General features: G+C 35.0%; 1 protein-coding gene and 1 long non-coding RNA gene across 3 annotated transcripts; one reads left to right on the top strand and one right to left on the bottom strand.

Moving 5' to 3' along the window:
- Nucleotides 1-1,033: 1,033 nt before the first annotated feature.
- Nucleotides 1,034-2,669, bottom strand: LOC145130260 (uncharacterized). The gene is made up of 3 exons (XM_079065093.1): nt 2,303-2,669; nt 1,174-2,144; nt 1,034-1,102 (listed from the first exon to the last, which is right to left on the bottom strand). The coding sequence occupies exons 1-3, from the start codon at nt 2,667-2,669 to the stop codon at nt 1,034-1,036; spliced, it is 1,407 nt and encodes a 468-aa protein (XP_078921219.1).
- Nucleotides 2,670-6,780: 4,111 nt separating this feature from the next.
- On the top strand, nt 6,781-7,728 carry LOC145133802 (uncharacterized). 2 transcript variants are annotated; one of them, XR_013718768.1, is made up of 3 exons: nt 6,781-6,870; nt 7,007-7,303; nt 7,494-7,728. It is a non-coding gene; the product is annotated as an uncharacterized LOC145133802 (long non-coding RNA). The 2 variants fall into 2 exon arrangements; XR_013718769.1 differs by having other exon boundaries at nt 7,049-7,303.
- The last annotated feature ends 6,943 nt before the right edge of the window (nt 7,729-14,671 follow it).

Consider the following 14,671-nt stretch of genomic DNA (forward strand, 5'->3'; position numbering starts at 1 on the left):
CCTTGTCCAGTTGCTAGGTTGAGGGCAACCCAAAAGGACTGTGCTGCTATCAATTCAAGTACATACCAATTATAGTTATGGGCTTAGACACCTAATCCAACAGAAATATCCAAAGCAATATGTCATGACTTTACTTAAAAAGGCAACATACTTTCATAAGTGAGTAAAATATCATTTCATGTCAACAGTTTACTTAAAAAGGCAACATACATTCATTAGTGACCAAAATACCCTTTTCTGTCATGAGTGAACTTAAAAAGGCACCATGCATACATTAATGACCAAAATACCCTTTTATGTCACGAGTGTAATTAAAAAGGCACCATGCATACATAAATTACCAAAATACCCTTTTATGTCATGAGTGAACTTAAAAAGGAACCATCCATACATAAATGATCATAATACCCTTTTATGGCATGAGTGTACTTAAAAAGGCACCATGCATATATAAATCCAAAATACCCTTTTATGTCATGAGTGAACTTAAAAAGGCACCACACATACATAAATGACCACATCATATGTATTTAAATACACATACTTTAAATCCAAACAAATTACCATCATCCTAATACACATACTCTAAATCCAAACAAATTACCATCATCCTAACACGCATACTTTAAATCCAAATAACACAAAGGAAAAATCAACACTAATCAATTAGAAGAGCTTTTCCCTTAGAATTTCCTGGATCATCATCACCACCAATTGTTTTGCCTAATTTTAGCTTCAAGATTCTCTCTGGCTTTTTTCTCCTTATCCTCTTCAAAATCTCTGAAATTGGTCTAACCCTTACCTGCTGAACTTGAATAATAGGAACAACCTCCTGAATTTGAACATTATCAACAACTTGGACATTAGGAATTTGAACATTACCACCCTCCTCAGCTTCCTCACCCACAACAGTCTCCTCACCCACAACACCCTCATCACCTTCATAACTTCTAGGTGGAGTAACTTGCATAGACTGACTAAATTCCCCTGCACTACTAGAGTCAACATCGGTAGGAGTAACTTGCATATCATTTTAAGTAGTATCCATCTCAATTGGAGTCATTTCAACCTCTTCATGTTGTTGTGGTTCACTTGTACTACCCTATATGGCATGATATAATTATGTTAGTGGCAAATCAAATGTAAATAACTTTTAATTTTAAATGGTTTTACCTGTCCTGCATTTTGCTTCACACAAACTTTTTGTTTCTTCTGTTTCTTCACATTTAACTTTTGGGGCCTTCTCTGTGGACAAATGGCCTTGTTGTGATCTATCTCCTTGCATATACTACATCTAATTTTCTTTCCAGCCTTAGAATCCATGTGGGTTCCTGTATTCTTTGTAGTGGATTTCTTCCTCTTAGTAGTTGGCCTACCATGCATCCTTCTACTAATAGGAGGCAATGATGGAGTATAATTTGTCTCTGGCCACATGTCACTGCCATTCATGGGGGCAATTATGTAATTGTATGCCTTCTTAAATGTGGTGGTGCTAAACATGTTGTTTACATAGGCTTCTACATCCCTATTAAGATAGGATATGCTAGCTACAAAATGAGCACATACATATCCATTCAATTGCCACAACCTACATGAACATTTTTTCCTTTCTAAGTCCACCTCATATGCATCTGTTGCTCCCCTTACCTCAAACTGGTTTAATCCAATAGGTAGTACCTGATAATGCCTCTGAATTTTTTTAAGCAAATTCACCTTGTCCCTTATCTCTGGACAAATATGATTTCCCCATTGATGTCCCTTTAATTTCATGTTGTACATTCTGTCCATCATGTATAATGTTAACTCCTCTAACATGGTTATTATGGGCTTCTTCCTGGCATCAACTATTACAACATTAAAAGTTTCAGAGAAGCCATTTTCAACTGCACCACTACACCTTCCAGCTTGAAAGAAAGCTCTTGACCATGTTTTAGGATCTTTCTCCATGAGATATTGATGGGCATCTGGGTTCAATGTCTCAATCTCCTTCATCACAACTTTAAAAGCATGCTCAGTTGTGGATTTAGATGCTCTCCAAAACAAGGTATGATATATGGCACCAGTGAATCTCTTCTGCAAATTCTGGAAAATATGTCTTCCACACTGCCTGTGCTCTACATATGGAAGCAACTCTTTAACAGCCTCTATCAAACCCCGAGTTAATAAAAAGATTTAAATCAGATAGTATAAAATAAATATAAATGAATTACTATGTAAAATACTAACCTTATGTTGGTCTGACATTAAACTGAAGCCATTGCCTAAATTTAAGTTTAGATCATCAATGAGAAGCTCTAAAAACCACTTCCAATTCTGCTTGTTCTCCACACTAACCACCGCCCAAGCATAGGATATATCTTGTCATTTGCATCCCTCCCAATAGCACAAAGCAATTCCCCCTTACAAACACCTTTAAGAAAACATCTATCTAGACCTATTATCCTTCTACACCCTTCAGTCAAACCTTGTGTAACTCCTTGAAAACAAACATAGAACTTGCTAAAATATTTCTTTCCATCTGGACCATCCTCCACATCTAGTTTCACAGTTGACCCAAGATTTCTCCTTAAAATCTCATGACCATATGACCATAGCTTACCATAATGTTCAACAAGGCTACCTTCAACAAAATTCGGTGCATACTTCTTTGCTCTCCTACATTGGGCCATAGTAACTTGGATACCAAACATGGTCATTACCTTTACCCTAAGCTTCCTTACACTCATTTTCTGACTTTGTACAATCTTTTTGGTATAGTGACTCCCAATCCATGCATATGCCACTAATGATCCAAACTTGAAGTTCCTAGCACAATTATGATCAGCTTTTAGTGAAGTGATTTAGAAACTCTCTTCATCACTCATCCAAGAAGCCCACAATCTAAATGTGCAAGCACCCTTGCTACACCTCACCAAAAGTCTTTGCCTATCATTTTTTTCAAAACACAATTGATATCCATTAGCCACAGCATAGTTGCACAACATTGATTTTACTTGCCCTGGACCCTTAAATCTCATTCTTAGAATTGGTTTTTGTTTTTTCCTGTGTAATAGCTCATTAAATATGGAATGAGTTTGGATGTTAGGTTCAACTTCTCTCCCATTATCATCATCTACAATGTTGTTATCCTCCTCCTCATCAACACATAACTTACTCAAGAAAGGATCATTTGATGTCTTATTTATATGCACTGCATCCTCATTAAATTCAAAGGCAACATTCCTAAGTTCATCTATGTTATCTTCATTTTCACCATCAATACAAGACTCGTGTTCATCATCATTATTATCTTCATCATCAAACCACCCATCAACACCAACCCCAATATGATCCACATAAACCGAAATTACACCATCTGTTCCATAAGCATCAAAAATAAAAGCAGAATATTCCACATCATCTAAAATAAGATTAAGCCCTTCCATCAGGGAATTGCCTGGTTCACAGTAGTAAAACTTTTTACACTCTTCATGCATGAAATGTTCGCAGAAGGTCACAAACTCGGAATAAGTCATAGAAGAAAAGTCGACATCAGTGAACATGGTTTTCACACCACCAGTGTAAGAGAAATGATTTCGATTAAATACCCCTTGGTAGTTGAGTTCCACCATCGCAAACACTCCATTAGGTTCCGATTGTGCCATTGCTGCGACTTCTTTGGTTCTTCAGCTCGATCACAAAAATGCTTCACAAACCCTAAATCAGTTTCTTTTACAGCTGAATAATGAAGACGAGTGAAGTTTGATAGCTGAATACAAAAGGCTTTAAGCTTCGCATATCATTTATTGACGTGACATATCTCATGTGGCATCAGATTAGCCAAAAAATATATATTAATTGACATATATAAAATGTCAACCGGGAAACCGTTGAAAAGTATGGAAAATGAGTAAATTAATAGGTCATATACGAGTTTAATGGTCTAATGTACCAAAAAAACTTTAATGACCAAATTAGCCAAATCGAAAAAGTTTCATGTGCTATAGTGACATTATCCCAACTCACGCATCTGATTTATTTTCTTTCTTTTTTTATGGTTTATAACTGACGCACAACACACACACAACACGTTCTTTTCTTTTTCTACTTTCATCCATCGGTATATCATAAACACACATGTAGATTTGTTTCTTGATCTCATACCCTCTTTCATGTAGATTTCTTTCGATTGCACCTCGATAGAAAATGAATTTTCAGGAGGTAGCGATAGATATTGAAGACCCCCTTTAGATGTCATATAGGTTTTCATTGATTTCACTATGTGTATGTATGTATTTTTTCATTTTTGGAAATCAATTTATGTGTGGGTGTTCATCCCATTAATCGATTTGCATTTGCATTGGAGACCTCAACCTTCTCTCTCTCTCTCCCCCACGAGTAGAGGTTTGAACCGACTTATGCTTTTTCCCACCACCTCCGACTGCCACTGCCATTTATCCCTTCTGCCTTTTCTCTGTTTCGTGGTGGATAAAAAAAACCCTAAATCGATTTCATATAGAAACGCAGGGAGAGATCTCGATCAAAAACTAGAAGAATCCGCAAACTATGAGGGATGGAAATTATAATGATGAATATACATATGTTAAGGTTGGATTTGTACTGTGAATTGGAACTATGGTTTTTGAGTTTACCTTTCCGGTGGAGGTACTATGATCCATTATGATCTGACAAGTGGTTAAGGTTGAATTTGTAATGGCTAAATCTGCATCAGAAAACTCAAGATCATATGAAGTTTCTTTTTTTTTTTTTTTTTTTTTGGGGGGGGGGGGGGAAGGGATGCATGTTAGCTGTGTTTGTGGTTACTGAAATGCTTAACCAAGAAATCAAACCCAATGTAGTCACATACATACATACATACAATCGATTCGTACAGTAGGCATGGAATAGGAGAAAACGGATTTGAGTTTTTTTTTTGAATGGATGGTTGGAGAGAGAGAGAGAGAGAGAGAGAGAGCTCAAATTAATTACTTATTTTTTTTCCTTTAAGTTAAATAGAAAAAACAAAAAAAATCAAAAGGACATTTCCGAACGACCAAAATCAATAAATATGATCAAAATGACCACCGATCCAAAAAAATTAAAATATAGACCAAAACCAAAAAAAAAATACATACAATGTAATAAGTTTTGCATTTTTGTCTATAATTACTTATGGGAAAATGACATAAAAGCCCTTAAGTTTTCACAAAAATGTCGGTTTTACCCTTGGACGTGTTTTATGTCCAGTAAAGCCCGAAGTTTTGTTTAATTTGTTCATTTTTACCCTTGTAGCCGGTTTCCAGGTAACCTACTGGTTACCTAGGTTACCTAATGCCAGTAAAGCCCTTGAATTTTCAAAAATGTTCGGATTTACCTATAAGTTTTTCAAAAATGTTCGGATTTACCCTTACTTTGATTGTTATTATTATTATTATTATTATTATTATTATTATTATTAATACATTTTTAATTGTATAAAAATATTTTTTACATACATTTTTAAATGAATAAAAAATTTTCATACGTTTTTAATACATTTTTATACATATTATTATTATTATTATTATTTTTAATACATTTTTAAATGTATAAAAATATTTTATACACACATTTTTAAAAATGTATTTATTTGTATTTAGTAGGTATAAGTATAAATATATATTTATTTCATAGAAAAATATATTATATACATATAAATATAAAAATACATATTTATATGGTTTATATTATATAAAAGATATAATTATATGTATTTGTACATATTATCAAGTATAAATATGTATTTATTATCAAACATCATACTAAATAGATAAGCAAAATAAATATTCGTTAATTAAAAACATAACGTAACAATTATAAAACCCTCGTAATTAGAAAACCTCAATAAAAACACTCGATTACAGATAAGATTTAGTATAAAATTTGAAAAAACCTCTAATATTCAACTATATTAGGTTAATAGTGAGTAGAGAACAATAAATGATCAACAAATAACACTCGTAAATGGAAAATACATAATATAATTAAAAAAACTCTTGACAAAAACACTTGATCACTGTAAAAATTAAGTATTATCAACTTAAAATCATTCATTAACTATTTTTATCTCAAAAATTGATAACGAAATGTCAAATACGAGTGTAAACTTCATTTATGTTTGTTGTAAGTTCACAAAAAAAGATCACGAAATGGATCATTTTTTATATTGATCTGAAGCATTTGTTTTTGCAAAATCAGTCATTGACGACATTTTTTACTTTATCAAGCTTTTTCTGTTCGATTCAACAATTATAGATGAAGATTTAGGGTTTTCAAATGTATATAAATACTAAATACAAGTACATATATTTTTAAAAATATATTTATATTAGTAAAAATATTTTTATACATTTAAAAATGTGTGTATAAAATATTTTTATACATTTAAAAATGTATGTATAAAATATTTTTATATAATAATAATAATAATAATAATAATAATAACAACAACAACAATCAATGTAAGGGTAAATCCGAACATTTTTGAAAAACTTAAGGGTAAATCTGAACATTTTTGAAAATTCAAGGGTTTTACTGGCATTAGGTAACCGGTAGGTTACCTGAAAACCGGCTACAAGGGTAAAAATGAACAAATTAAACAAAACATCGGGCTTTACTGGACATAAAACACGTCCAAGGGTAAAACCGATATTTTTGTGAAAACTTAAGGGCTTTTATGTCATTTTCCCATTATTTATCCATCATTTTAAATTAAATAGCATACTTTTAAACCACGTTTCTTTTACCTCATTTTTACCATCCTGCCCTTTAAGGCTTTAACCTAAGCCCCAAAAATTCTAAACCAAAACCCGAGCAACTCTGTTACTGCTTCCAACCTCTCAAGTTTTGCAGGTTTTTTTTTTTTTTTTTTATTTTAAATATTTAATTACTTCTCCTGAGATGCTTCCCTGATGTTTCTTCTTCCCTGGAGAATTGGATTTCTGAAAAGAATTGATTTGGTGTAATTGGTTATACCCGTTCTAAACAGGGGCTGGATAAGGGTTTGTTTGACATCATATTATGTAAACAGGGGATATTAGAAACAAAGATGCTGGAGACCTGGGGTTCGTAAAATTGATTGATTTTAAACAAATCTGGGACAAATTGATCTTCATATCTTGAACGGCATCATGAACTCAAGCGATGAGAAACAAGAATTGGCAGAAATTGAAGAGGAAAAAAATCGTTAGAGTTATGAGGGGACATGATTCTGATCATAGGATACAAAAAGAAAGAAGACAACAAGAGTGGTTTATAACAGGGTGATCGCGGTTCGGTTTGAAAGGTATTTTTCTTAAAATGGTTCGGTTTGAAAGGTATTTTTCTTCTCATGGTTTTAACAAAATATAACTTCTATTTCAGATTTTGCAAACAAACTTAATATTTGTACCGACAACATCAATTGAAATGTATTTTTCTTATGGTTTTATATTGAATTTTTGATGTGATCTTTTAATATTAATTTTTTTGGACAGCAAAAGCTTATGGATTGGATGGCATTTTGGAAGTGGATAGCATTTTGGAAATGAGCTTGCGGATAATGGAAAAATATTTGGTGTTTTGTGTGTATTAGTTAAATGTTTGATGTAGTGGAACGATATTTGTTGTTTTTATTTGCTGTTTTGGATGATTTTTAGGTTGCATGAATCGATACAAATGCTTGATGTAAAAGAACAATGTTTATTGTTTTTATTTACTGCTTTTTATTATTGTTTTGGCAGTTTTTTGGTAGTTTTGACAACTTTAATATTGCAATTTTTTTTAACAATATTGCAGTTTTTTAAGCAATATTTGGCAGATTTTTGTTGACAGTTTTTTTATACTATTTTGACAGCTTCAATAGTGCAGTTTTTTAACAATATTTGGCAGATTTTTTTTGTTGTTGTAACAATATTGAAATTTTTTTTTAACAATCTGTGGTGCACCCACCAATTCAATTTACGTACAGGAGGAAAAAACAACAAAAGGGTCACAATCAGAGGGGGACCACAACCAACCAGCAGGTGGCAACAATCGTGGGTACAGAACAGGGGCAATATGGTCATTAAAGGTTGTCATCACTGAATATAAGGTCTGCAAAATGACCTGGAGGGGATCATGCGAGAATATTAGAAGTTTCTTTCTTTTGGGAGATCATTAGCTTCTCGAATTGCTAATTTTATCCACTTTTCCTCTTATTGCATTGTTCCTGTAGTTTTCAGCTTATATCCCTTTTCATTATTTAAGAAATCAATACAACAGTTATCTTGAGTTCTTTTATACATTGCAAGCTAGTTAATTACAAAGTGGTATCAGAGCACGTTCTTCCTTGGAGTAAGAAATGGTTCCACCAAAGACTGATACGGTGGGGGTTAGAGTGGAGGTGGTTGAAGAATAGATTGAATAAATGAAGGAGACAATGGCAAATTTACAAGATAATCTTAAGGTGCAACTCTCATCTCAGATCTCAGAACAAATGGAAGCACTTACCAAAAGGTTTACCGATATAGCCACAGAAACCATTAAAAATACCATCTCTGAGTCTGGAAGCTTCATCAAAAGAGAAGATGAAACTCCGAAGGGAACTCCGAAGAGCGGTGGTGGGTCCGGTGGTAGCGGGGGTTCAGGAGATAAGTATGGTGGTGGAACAAATTGGCGATTTCGGAAATTAGACCTGCCCCTATTGTGACATCCCCAAATTCACGGCCAGAAAAGACCGGTTTAATTTATGCTTTTAAAATAATTTCAGAGTAATCATTTGATTAAAAGAGTTGCGGAATTTGTTCCCAAAACGAAATATGATAAAATAAGATTTACCAAAGCATTTCTTAAAGAAATGTATTTTCATTATATAACAAAACTCGGGATGTCATGTTCCGATACACACCAAAAACATAAACGGCACATTATAAGCCTTACAACAGTTATATTCACTACAGGCCTATAATCAAAATATTTTGATAAGTCATTCAACTTATGCTCTCGCGCCACTACCTGTATTACAAAGAAAACTGAGTGGGTCAGGCTTGGGAGCCTGGTGAGCATATAGAGTTTTCAACCCATAATAAATAAATTTATTAATTTTATCAAACAACAATAACCCGATTACCTATTCCCGTTATCCTCACTTTACGTCCCTAAAACAACTATCACAAGGGACTTAGTCTAAGGATTTTTATCGGGGTGACAACACTGCTTTGGGGGTTTCCCAGCAATTTATGTCAAATAAGGCAACCATATGGGGGATGGAGTACAACAAATGAACACCCAAGTTCATTAACACCTACAGGTTGCGAGCCTGCCATCGTTGCACTGGACTGTCTAGAAAAGTTCGTGGTCGTCATCCATACTCCGCTAGATGACTGGATCACAATAACATCGAGGCCTCTCATCATTTTAACACACATCAACTATTTCATCTACCCATGTTATACCCAACATATTTGTAGATAAAAATACATATACAGTTTAAATCATTTTAAAACCTGTATAAAATATTCATTCAACACCCAACTCAAATAAACAATCAATATGTATACACATAGCACATATTTTATAGAAAATACTTCATATCTATGTGTAAGATGAAAGTGACTATACACTCACCTTACTCAACCGATGTATATCGTAATTAAGTTTGAGAGTAACTTCTCGATTCCCTTCTTCCAAATATTTTCTATTATTTCTTTCTAAAATATATGTTTGAATGGTAATGCTTAAAACTCACGATCATACTCCTATTTATAATAAGAGTTTTGGATTCATACATTAAATGATCTGTGCAATAATAAAAGCTTAGTTACTCAAAATATTGACACGTATTTTTAAAGACCGACACTAAATAAAAAAATGATACATATATGATTTATGTTGACTCTTGTGTTCTTATCTTAAACAAAACATATATTTTCTTTAATGAACACGTATACCTTTTTTTCTTTGTAAGGTAACACGTCATAACTTCCCATAAATATTAATTATGAATTAATATATATGCATGAATTTACGTTTCTACATATTTTGGTTAATATAAATATCACATGCATGTTTACATGCTTACTTGATGTATATACATAAACGTTTAATAATATATATATATATATATATATATATATATATATATATATATATATATATATATATATATATATATTGTCAAAGTCTTAAAAAAATTAGTGATAATAATTATCAAATATCAAATCAATATAATATATGAATCAAACATATTACCAAACATATAATAGATATTATTTTACAACATATCAAATTTTATACTTTATTATTAACGTCGTAAAATATACGTAGACAGTTATTTTCGGGAGTTATATCTCGAAAATATATATAATATGTATTTATTTTTGTTCTTTATATCGACCGGCTAATAGTTACGGTCTCTACCGCTTTCATTTAGATTAGTATTCTAAATGATTTTTTTTAAACTTCTATTTAGCCCTATTTATTAAATTTTAAAAATGAGCTTTTACACAAATATACACATAATTTATAAATAAATCACATTTATATAAACATATATACTCGAATAATTATCTTTCACTTATTCATAAAATGTTACAATCGCTAACCGACGTAAATACATATTTTATAATTACGCCAAGCAGGAAACGCGGGCGTTACAATTATCTCCCCCTTAGGATGATTCCGTCCCCGGAATCATACATCAGCAAACAAATGCGGATAGCGACTCATCATGTCACTCTCCGTTTCCCAGGTGAGATTTGGCCCATTCGTATGTTTCCATCGCACAAGCACTAAATCGACCATCTTGTGTCGCAACTTCTTAGTCTTACGGTCAACGATTGCTTCTGGTTCTTCGATTAACCTCTTGTTTTCATCCAACCTTAACTCAGAAATTGGAATTATGCCGGGAACTTCTCCCGTGAACTTCCTCAAATAACACACGTGGAAAGTGTTATGAATACCTTCTAGTTCTTCTGGTAATTCTAGTTTGTAAGCTTGATTCCCAATCCTCTGAAGAACTTTAAACGGTCCAATAAACCTTGGACTCAACTTTCCCCTTTTGCCAAATCTTATAAGTCCCTTCTACGGTGAGACTTTAAGCAAAACCGAATCTCCAACTTCAAATGTCATCGATTTTCTTTTCTTGTCAGCATAGCTCTTTTGACGATCCTGAGCTGCTAACAACCTTTCCCTAATCACTTTCAGTTTTTCAGCAGTTTTATGAACTATCTCGGGTCCCATAAACTGCTTTTCCCCAGCTTCAAGCCAACATGACGGCGTTCGACACTTTTCTCCATACAAAGCTTGGTAAGGTGCCATCGTGATGCTTGAGTGGAAACTATTATTATAGGAAAATTATACCAAAGGCAAATGTTCATCCCAGTTGCCTAGGAATTCCAGGGTACATGCTTTCAGCATATCTTCAAGTGTTTGTATCGTCCGTTCGCTCTGACCATCAGTATGTGGATGGTAAGTTGTACTCAAACACAACTTTGTACCCAATTCCTCTTGTAGACTTTTCCAAAACCTTGAGGTGAAACGGCTGTCACGATCCGATACAATCGTTAAGGGAACACCATGAAGCCTCACAATTTCCTTCACGTAAGAATTCGCAAGCTTATCCATAGACCATTTCTCATTGGTAGCTATGAAGTGCGCACTCTTAGTGAAACGATCAACGACCACCCAAATCATGTCGTGACCATTCTTTGTTCTGGGCAGTTTAGTGACAAAATCCATAGTGATGTCTTCCCATTTACCCATGGGTACAGGTAAAGGTTCTAAACTCCCATATGGTTTCTGATGTTGTTCCTTCACTCTCGCACATGTCACACACTCGGCCACATACTTTGCAACATCAAGCTTCATCGTCGGCCACCAATAATAGGGTTTTAGGTCCCTATACATTTTAGTGCTGCCGGGATGAATTGAGTACATGGTTTTGTGAGCTTCTTCCATCAGAAGATCTCTTATTCCTCCTGTCTTAGGTACCCAAATCCTATCTTGGAATACCTTTAACCCTTGGTCGTTTGTACCGAACACTAACGTTTTGCCCAAACGTTCTTCTTTTCGGTCATTTTTCTCTGAAGTTTCCTCCTGAGCTTTCTTTATACTTTCCACAATTGTCGAGATAACTTCAATTCTCAATGCTCTTGCCCTTTTCTTTTCAAGGTTTACCTTCCGACTAAGAGCATCAGCAACAACATTTTCTTTACCAGGGTGGTAAAGTATTTCACAGTCGTAGTCCTTGAGTAACTCCAGCCAGCGTCGTTGCCTCATGTTCAATTCTTTCTGATTAAAGAGATATTGAAGACTCTTATGATCAGTGAAAAGTGTGCACTTCGTTCCATAGAGGTAATGTCTCCATATCTTTAGAGCAAATACTATCGCTGCCAACTCCAGATCATGAGTGGGGTAGTTCTTTTCATGCTCTTTCAACTGTCGAGATGCATACGCTATCACCTTTTCTCTTTGGGTCAAAACACAACCCAACCCAACACCAGACGCATCGCTATAGACAGCAAAGTCTTCAACTCCGTCGGGTAGAGAAAGAATCGGTGCTTCACATAATTTCTTCTTTAGCTTCTTGAATGCTTCCTTATGCTTCTCACTCCAAGCATAAGTAGTTCCCTTGTGGGTCAAAGCTGTCAATGGAGCAGCTATCGAAGAAAAGCCTTGGATAAATCTTCGATAATATCCAGCTAATCCTAGAAAGCTTCGGATCTACGTAGGACTTTTCGGTTGTTCCCACTTCATCACAGCTTTAATCTTTGCTGGGTCAACCATTATTCCTTCTTGGTTAACCACATGACCTAAAAATTGGACTTCTTGAATCCAAAATTCACATTTGGAGAACTTTGCATATAACTTCTCCTTTTTCAAAACTTCTAGCACTTCACGCAGATGCTTTTCATGCTCCTGCTTGCTTTTTGAATAAATCAAAATATCATCTATGAACACTATCACGGATTTATCTAGGAATGGTTTACAAACCCTGTTCATTAAATCCATGAAAGCTGCTGGAGCATTGGTTAGTCCAAATAAGATAACCAAAAACTCGTAGTGTCCATATCGTGTTCTGAATGCAGTCTTCTCAATATCCTGCTCTCTCACCTTTAGTTGATGATATCTTGACCTAAGATCGATCTTCGAGAAGTAGCTCGAACCTTGCAACTGATCGAACAGATCATCAATCCTTGGCAACGGGTACTTGTTCTTTATTGTTGCCTTATTCAGCTCTCTGTAATCGATGCACATTCTCATGCTCCCATCTTTCTTCTTTACGAATAACACCGGAGCTCCCCAGGGTGATGAACTAGGTCGAATAAAACCTTTGTCCAATAATTCCTGAAGTTGTGTCATAAGCTCTTTCATCTCTGTTGGTGCTAATCGATACGGTGCTTTTGCTATTGGCGTCGTTCCTGGTAACAAGTTAATTCTGAACTCCACTTGTCTATCAGACGGTAATCCAGGAAGATCTTCGGGAAAGACTTCGGGATAGTCACACACCACTGGTATACTCTGCACCTCCTTTTTATCCTTCTTTGCATCGATCACGAATGCTAGATATGATGTACATCCCTTGGTCAAACACTTTCTGGCTTTCATTAGGGAAATGATTCCAGAGTTTACTCTGCGTTTGTCTCCATACACCATAAACGACTCTTTCCCTGGCGGGTTTACTTTTACTATCTTCTTCCTGCACAATATTTCGGCATCATTGGCGCTAAGCCAATCCATTCCCAGCACGATGTCAAAACCATTTAGCTCGATAGGCAATAATTCCTCGTGGAACTTATTCCCATTCAAATCAATGAAGATGTTTTTCATGCGATGGCTAACAGGTACAAACTTGCCACTAGCAACCTCGACTAATAAAGCATTAACTAGTCTATCAACAGGCAAAGCTAGTTTTCTACCAAATTCATGCGAAATAAAGGAGTAATTGGCTCCAGAATCAAACAAAATTTGGGCAGGCAATTCGTTTACGAGAAAGGTACCTGAAGCGACATCAACTTCTTCTTTCGCAGCTTCAAGTGTCATCTGAAAGGCTCTCGCCTTCGGCTTTGGTGGAAGATTGGGTTTTGCTGCGTCCTTCTTTTTCGGACAGTCTTTCAAAACGTGCCCTTCCTCGTTACATCCAAAGCATACCCTCTTGTTGGACGGACACTCATTGGCATAATGCCCAGTCTTTCCACATTTGTAGCAAGTCACCCCCTCACTACATTTCCCAGAGTGCTTTTTCTTGCACTTTTCACACCATTTCGCTTCGCCTCCTCCTCTTCCTCCAAACTTATTCGAATTAGACTTTGAAAATTTGCTTTTCTTGTTGGAACCTGAAGTTCCTTCAAACTTTCTTTTTTCGCCAACTTCTACCCTCTCCAGACCCGTCTCTCTGATCTGGGTCTCAACATTCTTAGCAGCCCAGATGGCGGCTTTCAAAGTGGTTGCTTGCTTGACCATCGGACCAAAGTCCGCTGGTAATCCGAGGGCAAACTTGTTGACCTTGGAGAGTTCAGTTGGAACTAGGTAAGGAATAAGCTTCATCTTTTCCGTAAAACTAGCAGCGTATTCAGTGACACTCATCTTTCCCTTCTTCAAATTCTGGAACTCATTGTTGATTTCCAGAAGATCCTGCTCAGAGCAATATTGCAATTTCAGTTGTACCACAAAGACTTCCCAATACATCTTGCTA

This window comes from Lactuca virosa, chromosome 8, assembly GCF_052849685.1.
Source record: "Lactuca virosa cultivar CGN04683 chromosome 8, Lactuca_virosa_CGN04683_v6, whole genome shotgun sequence".
In the NCBI taxonomy this organism is placed as follows: domain Eukaryota; kingdom Viridiplantae; phylum Streptophyta; class Magnoliopsida; order Asterales; family Asteraceae; genus Lactuca; species Lactuca virosa.

Excerpts from the sequence above, each read along its gene's own strand:
- LOC145130260 (XM_079065093.1), bottom strand. The coding sequence starts at position 2,669 with ATGGCCCAATGTAGGAGAGCAAAGAAGTATGCACCGAATTTTGTTGAA. Across the intron at positions 2,145-2,302 it reads AACAAGCAGAATTGGAAGTG|AGGCTGTTAAAGAGTTGCTT; the intron begins GTTTTTAGAGCT and ends GGGGTTTGATAG. Across the intron at positions 1,103-1,173 it reads TGAAGCAAAATGCAGGACAG|GGTAGTACAAGTGAACCACA; the intron begins GTAAAACCATTT and ends CATGCCATATAG.